The sequence below is a fragment of the Penaeus vannamei genome, chromosome 34 (genome assembly GCF_042767895.1).
Source record: "Penaeus vannamei isolate JL-2024 chromosome 34, ASM4276789v1, whole genome shotgun sequence".
Lineage (NCBI taxonomy): Eukaryota > Metazoa > Arthropoda > Malacostraca > Decapoda > Penaeidae > Penaeus > Penaeus vannamei.
Window position 1 is genome coordinate 23,881,421 of NC_091582.1, and position 10,000 is coordinate 23,891,420.

A 10,000-nucleotide genomic window follows, 5' to 3' on the forward strand; every position below is an offset into this window, starting at 1 on the left:
TTGAGGAGATTCTGTTTCTCTCGGAGCTGCGTCGTGACCTCGCGTAAGCTGTGTTCGATGTCATTGAGCCGTAGGCGTAAGGAGTCTACAGTGAGTGAGTCTACTGCTAGTTGCCCTGCCTGGAGAGATCCTACACCGTCTCCCAAGAGTTCATTGCAGAATTCAAAGGATACAGGATCTGGGGGCGAACTCCTGGAAGGGAAGAATACTTTTTAAATACATTCTGTTCGGGTAAGTGCCATTGTTTATTCACAGGGTTGTTCCATATATGATCTTTATTTTTCATTCTAAAGGGAGGAGGGGCATGGTTCTTCTATATTCAAGTGGGGGGAAACCACACGTCTTTTAAGTCAGATATCATTTTCAAAATACTGAATACATGTTAACAACAAAAGCCCAATCGAGGAACTTTTTTTTGAAGATCCTCAAAAACTTTCTTTTTCTTTTAATTCAAAAAGGGAACCCTGATGTGAAAATGAAGATCTGACTCTCCTACATTATGCTAACCCTAAAAGTTCCTTGCAGAAAGCGAACGAGACAGGATCAGGCAGCATGCTCCTGAAGACAGCATAAAGAGGGTAAGATATATCTAGAAATCTGCCTCAACTGATCTATGTTGTTCAGAGTTACTGTGCATATATCTATAGCTCTAAACATTGATGTGTATTCTAATTTGACTGCTTATCTCATTTCCTAAACAAAGATAGTGCAAAAATAGTAGGAAAAAGATAACTTGCAAAGACTAGAAGTACTACGACTGATCATTATACTAATTAGGAGAAAGCAAAGAAGAAAAGAAAAAGATAATGATTGATGATGAAAATGATGATGATAAGGAGGAGGAGGAGGAGGAGGAGGAGGAGGAGGAGGAGGAGGAGGAGGAGGAGGAGGAGAAGGAGGAGGAGGAGGAGGAGGAGGAGGAGGAGGAGGAGGAGGAGGAGGAGGAGGAGGAGGAGGAGGAGGAGGAGGAGGAGGAGGAGGAGGAGGAGGTGGAGGAGGGGGAGGAGGTGGTGGAGGAGTTGGAGGATGTAGAGGAGGAGGAGGAGGAGGAGGAGGAGGAGGAGGAGGAGGAGGAGGAGGTGGAAGAAGAGGAAGTGGGGGAGGAGGAGGAGGAGGAGGAGGAGGAGGAGAAGGAAAAGGAGATCAAAAAGAGGAGGAGCAGGAGGAGCAGGAGGAGGAGGAGGAGGAGGAGGAGGAGGAGGAGGAGGAGGTGGAAGAGGAGGAGGAGGAGGAGGAGGAGGAGGAGGAGGAGGAGGAGGAGGAGGAGGAAGAGGAGAGGGGGAGTAAGAGGAAGAGGAAGAGGAAGAGAAGGAGGAGGGAGAGGGAGGGGAGGGAGAGGGAGAGGGAGAGGGAGAGGGAGAGGGAGAGGGAGAGGGAGAGGGAGAGGAGGAGGAGGAGGAGGAGGAGGAGGAGGAGAAGGAGGAGAAGAAAAAGGAAGATGAAAAAGAGGAGGAGGAGGAGGAGGAGGAGGTGGAGGAGGAGGAGGATGAGGAGGAGGAGGGGGAGGAGGAGGAGGAGGTGGAAGAGGAGGGGGAGGAGGAGGAGGAGGAGGGGGGACTAGGAGGAGGAGAAGGAGGAGGAGGAGGAGGAAGAGGAAGAGGAAGAGGAAGAGGAAGAGGAAGAGGAAGAGGAAGAGGAAGAGGAAGAGGAAGAGAAGGAGGAGGGATGGGGGGAGAGGGAGAGAGGGAGGGAGAGGGAGAGGGAGAGGGAGAGGAGAGGAGGGGGGGAGGAGGGAGGAGGAGGAGGAGGAGGAGGAGGGAGAGAGGAAGGGGGAGGAGGAGGAGGAGGAGGTGGAAGAGGAAGAGGAAGCGGTGGAGGAGGGGGAAGAGGAAGAGGAGGAGGAAGGAGGAGGAGGAGGAGGAGGAGGAGGAGGAGGAGGAGGAGGAGGAGGAGGAAGAGGAAGAGGAAGAGGAAGAGGAAGAGGAAGAGGAAGAGGAAGAGAAAGAGGAGGAGGAAGAGGAGGAAAAGGAAGAAGAAGAGGAACTGAAAAAGAACAAGAAACAGGAAGAGGAAGAGAGAGAGGTAGAGAAAGAGGTTGAAAAAAGGAAAGGGAAGAGGATGAATCAGAAGAAACTGATAAAGAAACAATATAATAATGATATGAATCCACAGACTCCCTCTTAAGAAGTCAATAAAATTTTCTCCCTCTCTGTCCATAAAATAAGTCTTATAACAGCACCCTGTATATGACATTTATTTTATGCAGATACTATGTATATGCAATTCAAGTTTCATCCAAATTTAAACTCACTACAATATCCTATCAAAAAAAAAAGACATGCAAAAAAGTAAAAACAATATAAATGGTTTGCATCTATCACTAGAGCATAAACAATATATGCTTCTTCAATCAAAATCCAATTATAACTATAACTTTTTAAAACTATAAATAACTGGCCAAAAACTCAATAAAAAGACAGAAAATACAACTTACTTGTTAGTCTCCGAAAAACTGGAATATTCTGTCTTGGGGGATATTGCTGAAACTGCCGATGCCACTTCTGCCTGGAGCTGTGCGTATCGGCCTTGGGTTGTGTCTGTTAGTTCACATACCTCTGATAATAGTGATCGCCTGAAATAATAAAAAGGGTATTTTCAGTATCTTTTCCTGTTGGAGAAGGAACAACTTAAGGAAAACTGGATGAATAGATATCTTTGATAGATTGTTTTTATTCTTATAGGCTCTTAATCATCATATTTCCATTTCTCAACTCCTAATAAATTAATTTTCCTTCTCTGCAATTCTTAATATGTTCTCTCTCCCTTACTTATCATTTAAGAGGTCTTTTTTCCTATAATTCATAATTCATAATAGCTTCCATAACAGATATGATTAACATTTTTTCTCTTTTTAAACTGTTCTTAGTAGACCAGGTATATCTTACCTCACAAAATAAAAACTCATGATTTTTTAATGTTTTTTCCTTCTGTTTTAAGTAATTTTCAATGAAGTTTATTTTAATATCTACATCTACTTTTTAAAAATAATATTCACCATTTATCAATCATATCTTCCTGTACTCTTTCCTGGTACTCAAGCAGACCAGGCAACAGCACTGTCCGAAAGTCCCTCTCGTAGTCTGCAGCTTCACAGAGCAGGAGGACATAGTCGTTGTGGACTTGGTGAAGTTTCTTGCACGCTTTTTGATATCTCTCCTTGAGTTCATCCAGTTTGCGACCCGGTTTGCCTGTGAAAGGGGCGTGTAAGTAAGGTAATTCTGAATGACTTGTCTGACATGATGAATAATTAGGAAGAGAGGGTGTTTTAGGAATTTGATATATTGGCTTACTCATAGTCCTTTTTCTAAATAATGTAATATGTTTTTCATGGCTTCATATTCAGTTATTTATATAAAGGCTAAAACCTTTCTGCAATGTTAAAATCTATTTGAAATATACTCTAAGGCCTGGAAAATGACAAAAATAAAAGCCAAAGTGATCTCCGAAGAGGAAGGAAATCTTACCTTTTAGATATTGATCTTCATATTTGGTTTTTGAGCTCTTGTAGTGTTCAAGCGCTTGTTCATAATTATTTTTTGACTTGTTGACTGCTTCTTGTAACTGAAATGAGGGTAACAACATGAAGACGTTTATCGTGAATGCATATAAAAGAAGAGCTTCAAATGAACAAATACTTTAAATAAACTTTTCAATGCAGTGAGAATACTACATCAAATTTAGGTTGCCTTAGTCCATGCAATATGATTCCTGACCCTTAAGGTCTCACAAATTCTTTAGAAGCTAAAAAAGAAAATAAATGAAACAATTCAGATATTTAAACTATATGGTATGTATAACTTAGCCTGGAAAAAAGTCTTTGGAGTAAACCATCATACTTCTTAGTTATAAAAAATCATATTCAATTATGTAAGAATACTGAGAAAGAAAAAAACATATTCAATTGTATATGCTACTATCATGGATATTCAAAACCGCTCATTGAAACACAATTTAAACTCAACAAAATTCTAATTCTGGTCTTTTATTATATACAGCTGCAGTATAATGATCTGGCTAATCATTGTCATAAAATCAATCCAATATCTTTTTGGAATTTCGTTTCTTTATACCAATTCCTATTACTAACCCTAATAAAATCATACCCAAATCTTTAACCCGTTTTACACTCATCAGCAATAATAACTACTGGATGAACCTCGATAATCCGGCATTCGCTACTTTGCAACTCCGATATTTCCAGGAAGTGGCAGTGAGTCTACCATTCACTTAACTGCCACTTGTCCTGCTGTGGCATTATTAATGGTTCTGTAGTTGAGGTAAATTTGATTGACTGTTATATTATTTGGGATTTACTTTGTCTGCTTACTTTTCGCGTTTTATTTACCGAAGCTTCCCTCGTTCTGCGAATCCACTAATCCGGCACTTAAAAACTACTAAATATAAATAAAAAATAAGAAAAAAAAATACAAACCATCTCCAAAATATTCTCAAACACCTCCTAACTACCCGACCCCCCGACCCCTAAACCTTACACTCTCCCCCCCACCCTAAAAAAAAGGGAAAACTTCTCACCCTCGAGACTTCATTAGTGATCCTCTGGTGCTCCTCGTGGTAAACCTTTCTCGACGCTCGCTTTTCGGTGATGAGGGCAGCCAGCTTCTCCACCGTGTCTATGACGAGGGTGTCTGCATTCTGCCTCATGATGTTACTCCATTCGTCTAGACCTTCGACCATTATGTGCCATGCCTGTAAGGTAGGGGGGGAAAGGGGGGTTGAAATGATGAGTTTTTTTGGTTTGTCTTTTTTTTATTGATTCATTTATTTATTTGTTTATTGTGTGTGTGTGTGTGTGTGTGTGTGTGTGTGTGTGTGTGTGTGTGTGTGTGTGTGTGTGTGTGTGTGTGTGTGTGTGTGCGTGTGCGTGTGCGTGTGCGTGTGCGTGTGCGTGTGCGTGTGCGTGTGCGGGTGTGCGTGTGCGTGTGCGTGTGCGTGTGCGTGTGCGCGTGCGTGTGCGTGTGCATGTGCGTGTGTGTGATGTCGGTGTGGGTGTAGATGAGGGTATCGTGTGCGTGTGTGTGCGTGCGTGTGAAAACATATAGAACAGTGTATGTTTAAACACATCTGTCTGCTTGAGTACGTATATAAGTATTCATATTGCGTACGAAAGCGCAATGCGGAAATGCAAGTATCTATCATTAAGATTACCCTTGAAATATACACACCATGCAAAATAACCACACATGAAAAAAAAACATTAATAATAATACAGGACTGAATGAAACAACATTCCTCAACATAACCATATACGTTGAAAACTACGTCTCCATTTACATGTAAAATTTACATTGTAATTTAAGATGCTCCGAGGAAGAAGAAAAAAATAGTAATAAAATACAAACAAAAAAATCTTGCAGAATTATGAGCAATGAATTTACAACTGTGTGAAGAAAGCTGAGAGCAAGAATAATGAGAATATATTGTAGTGAAGCGGAGTATGTATGTATAGAAAGAGGAGGTAGAAGACAGATGAAGAAAATTATTATTGAAGGTTAGGTGAATGACTTTTTTTTAAGGAGGAGGAGAAGGAAAATCGTGATGGATGACAGAATAATGGATATGAGATAAAAGGGGGGAGGAGGGAGAGAGGAAGAGGCAGTGGAGAAATAACAAGGATGAGAAGATGTGGAAGAATGTGGAAGAGAGGAGAGAGGAGAAGGAAATAAGCAGGAGAAACGGGAGGCGGTGAAAGACAGAGATAAAGCAAGAGAGAGGAAGAAAATTAGTAAAGTTTGAAGAATGGACGGAGGGAGGGATGGATAAATAAAAGGAAAAAGGAAGAAAAGAAGAATGAACATAAAGAAAGGAATAATGAAAAAGAACCAGAGAGGCGAGAAGGAACGAAACGACTAAAAGAGGAAGGGAGTAAAAATCAAGAACTCCGAAAGAGAGAGAAGGAACCAAAACAAAGAACAAGGAGACTGAAAGAGGGAATAAGCCATAAAAAGAGAAAGGATGAAAAAAATGGAAGCAGAAAACGAACGAGAGGAGACGGAAGGAACAGAAAAAAAGAAAATATATAAGAAGAATTAGTGAAGGAAAAATAAGGGGCGAAGAGGATGGCGAATAATGATTGGATAAAACAAAAAGAGGGAAGAACGATTGGGCGAATAAAAATAAAGATAAACAGTAAGTAAAATATAAATACAAATACAAATAAATAAATAAAAAAAAATCATATGAATAACATCCAAGGAATAACAAAAGATGAAAATACACAGAACAGAAACACAAAAAAGAGATAAAATGCAAACGTGATTATGCAAAAGATCTCAATCACTCAACACAGAAGCGCCATTAATAAAAGATGCTTAAAAAAGATAATAAAAGAAAAGAAAAGTAAATATAAAACGAAGAAAAAAAATTAATAATAGAAATCTCATCTGGGAGAAAAAGGTAAAGAAATAAGAGATAGAATAAATAAAAATAAGAGAGAGAGAGAAGAAAAATCGAATAGAAAAAAAAAACAATAACAAAGAAAAAAAAGAGCAATCAATAATATAAAAACGGTCGTTAAAACCTTTCATAGGCATCTCCAGCTCAAGGTCTATATAAGAACTTATATAGACCTTGCTCCAGCTCCCAAACAAGAGCCCGGTTTCCCCTTACACGAACGAGCTCGGTTTCCCTTTAACTCAAGTGCCCGGTTCCCCTTTCTACGTCCGATAAACTGCAAATGAAAGAATTCTGGGAAGAGGAGATAGAGAGAGAGGGGATAGGGAGGGAAGATAGGTGGGTGGGTGGGTGGGTGGGTGGAGGGAGGGAGGGAGGGATGGGGGGATGGATGGATGGATGGATGGATGGATGGATGGAGGGATGGAGGGAGGGAGGGAGGGAGGGAGGGAGGGAGGGAGGGAGGGAGGGATTAATGCATGGATGGATCGATGGATGGATGGATGGATGGAGGGAGGGAGGGAGGGAGGGAGGGAGGGGGGGAGGGAGGGAGGGAGGAAGGGAAGGTGGATGGATGGATGGATGGAGGGGGATAGGGAGGGAAGGCAGGTGGGTGGGTGGGTGGGTGGAGGGAGGGAGGGAGGGAGGGAGGGAGGGAGGGAAGGTGGATGGATGGATGGATGGATGGATATGAGCAAGTATGCACGCACGTATGTCTGTATACATCTGTGCACGCACGTATGTCTGTATACATGTATGCACGCACGTATGTCTGTATACATGTATGCACGCACGTATGTCTGTATACATGTATGCACGAACGTATGTCTGTATACATGTATGCACGCACGTATGTCTGTATACATGTATGCACGAACGTATGTCTGTATACATGTATGCACGCACGTATGTCTGTATACATGTATGCACGCACGTATGTCTGTATACATGTATGCACGAACGTATGTCTGTATACATGTATGCACGCACGTATGTCTGTATACATGTATGCACGCACGTGTCTGTATACATGTATGCACGCACGTATGTCTGTATACATGTATGCACGCACGTATGTCTGTATACATGTATGCACGCACGTGTCTGTATACATGTATGCACGCACGTATGTCTGTATACATGTATGCACGCACGTATGTCTGTATACATGTATGCACGCACGTATGTCTGTATACATGTATGCACGCACGTATGTCTGTATACATGTATGTACGCACATATGTCTGTATACATGTATGCACGCACGTATGTCTGTATACATGTATGCACGCATGTATGTCTGTATACATGAATGCATGCACGTATGTCTGTATACATGTATGCACGCACGTATGTCTGTATACATGTATGCACGCATGTATGTCTGTATACATGTATGCACACACGTATGTCTGTATACATGTATGCACGCACGTATGTCTGTATACATGTATGCACGCACGTATGTCTGTATACATGTATGCACGCACGTATGTCTGTATACATGTATGCACGCACGTATGTCTGTATACATGTATGCACGCACGTATGTCTGTATACATGTATGTACGCACATATGTCTGTATACATGTATGCACGCACGTATGTCTGTATACATGTATGCACGCATGTATGTCTGTATACATGAATGCATGCACGTATGTCTGTATACATGTATGCACGCACGTATGTCTGTATACATGTATGCACGCATGTATGTCTGTATACATGTATGCACACACGTATGTCTGTATACATGTATGCACGCACGTATGTCTGTATACATGTATGCACGCACGTATGTCTGTATACATGTATGCACGCACGTATGTCTGTATACATGTATGCACGCACGTATGTCTGTATACATGTACGCACGCACGTATGTCTGTATACATGAATGCACACACGTATGTCTGTATACATGTATGCACGTATGTCTGTATACATGTATGCACGTATGTCTGTATACATGTATACACGCACGTATGTCTGTATACATGAATGCACGCACGTATGTCTGTATACATGTATGCACGCACGTATGTCTGTATACATGTATGCACGCATGTATGTCTGTATACATCCGTGCACGCACGTATGTCTGTATACATGTATGCACGCACGTATGTCTGTATACATGTATGCACGCATGTATGTCTGTATACATGTATGCACGCACGTATGTCTGTATACATGTATGCACGCATGTATGTCTGTATACATCTGTGCACGCACGTATGTCTGTATACATGTATGCACGCACGTATGTCTGTATACATGTATGCACGTATGTCTGTATACATGTATGCACGCATGTATGTCTGTATACATCTGTGCACGCACGTATGTCTGTATACATGTATGCACGCACGTATGTCTGTATACATGTATGCACGCACGTATGTCTGTATACATGTATGCACGTATGTCTGTATACATGTATGCACGCACGTATGTCTGTATACATGTATGCACGCACGTATGTCTGTATACATGTATGCACGCACGTATGTCTGTATACATGTATGCACGTATGTCTGTATACATGTATACACGCACGTATGTCTGTATACATGAATGCACGCACGTATGTCTGTATACATGTATGCACGCACGTATGTCTGTATACATGTATGCACGAACGTATGTCTGTATACATGTATGCACGCACGTATGTCTATACATGTATACACGCACGTATGTCTGTATACATGTATGCACGTATGTCTGTATACATGTATACACGCACGTATGTCTGTATACATGTATGCACGTATGTCTGTATACATGTATGCACGTATGTCTGTATACATGTATGCACGCACGTATGTCTGTATACATGTATACACGCACGTATGTCTGTATACATGTATGCACGCACGTATGTCTGTATACATGTATGCACGCACGTATGTCTGTATACATGTATACACGCACGTATGTCTGTATACATGTATGCACGCACGTATGTCTGTATACATGTATACACGCACATATGTCTGTATACATGTATGCACGCACGTATGTCTGTATACATGTATACACGCACGTATGTCTGTATACATGTATGCACGTATGTCTGTATACATGTATACACGCACGTATGTCTGTATACATGAATGCACGCACGTATGTCTGTATACATGTATGCACGCACGTATGTCTGTATACATGTATGCACGCACTTATGTCTGTATACATGTATGCACGTATGTCTGTATACATGTATACACGCACGTATGTCTGTATACATGTATGCACGTATGTCTGTATACATGTATATACGCACGTATGTCTGTATACATGTATGTACGTATGTCTGTATACATGTATGCACGCACGTATGTCTGTATACATGTATACACACACGTATGTCTGTATACATGTATGCACGCACGTATGTCTGTATACATGTATGCACGCACGTGTCTGTATACATGTATGCACGCACGTATGTCTGTATACATGTATGCACGCACGTATGTCTGTATACATGTATGCACGCACGTATGTCTGTATACATGTATGCACGCACGTATGTCTGTATACATGTATGCACGCACGTATGTCTGTATACATGTATGCA

General features: G+C 41.4%; 1 protein-coding gene across 7 annotated transcripts in view; it reads right to left on the bottom strand.

Moving 5' to 3' along the window:
* FER (tyrosine-protein kinase Fer) overlaps window positions 1-10,000 on the bottom strand; it is a gene marked incomplete at its 5' end in the record, with an annotated part of 24,597 nt that overhangs the window by 11,824 nt on the left and 2,773 nt on the right. For 4 of the 7 annotated variants that reach the window (XM_070113789.1, XM_070113787.1, XM_070113786.1 and 1 more), the window contains 6 exon segments: window positions 1-192; window positions 508-558; window positions 2,435-2,572; window positions 2,996-3,188; window positions 3,465-3,561; window positions 4,534-4,707. The exon segment at window positions 1-192 is cut by the window's left edge and continues 66 nt beyond it. In XM_070113789.1, the coding sequence (XP_069969890.1) occupies window positions 1-192; window positions 508-558; window positions 2,435-2,572; window positions 2,996-3,188; window positions 3,465-3,561; window positions 4,534-4,707 (845 nt within the window). 7 annotated transcript variants of the gene reach the window in all.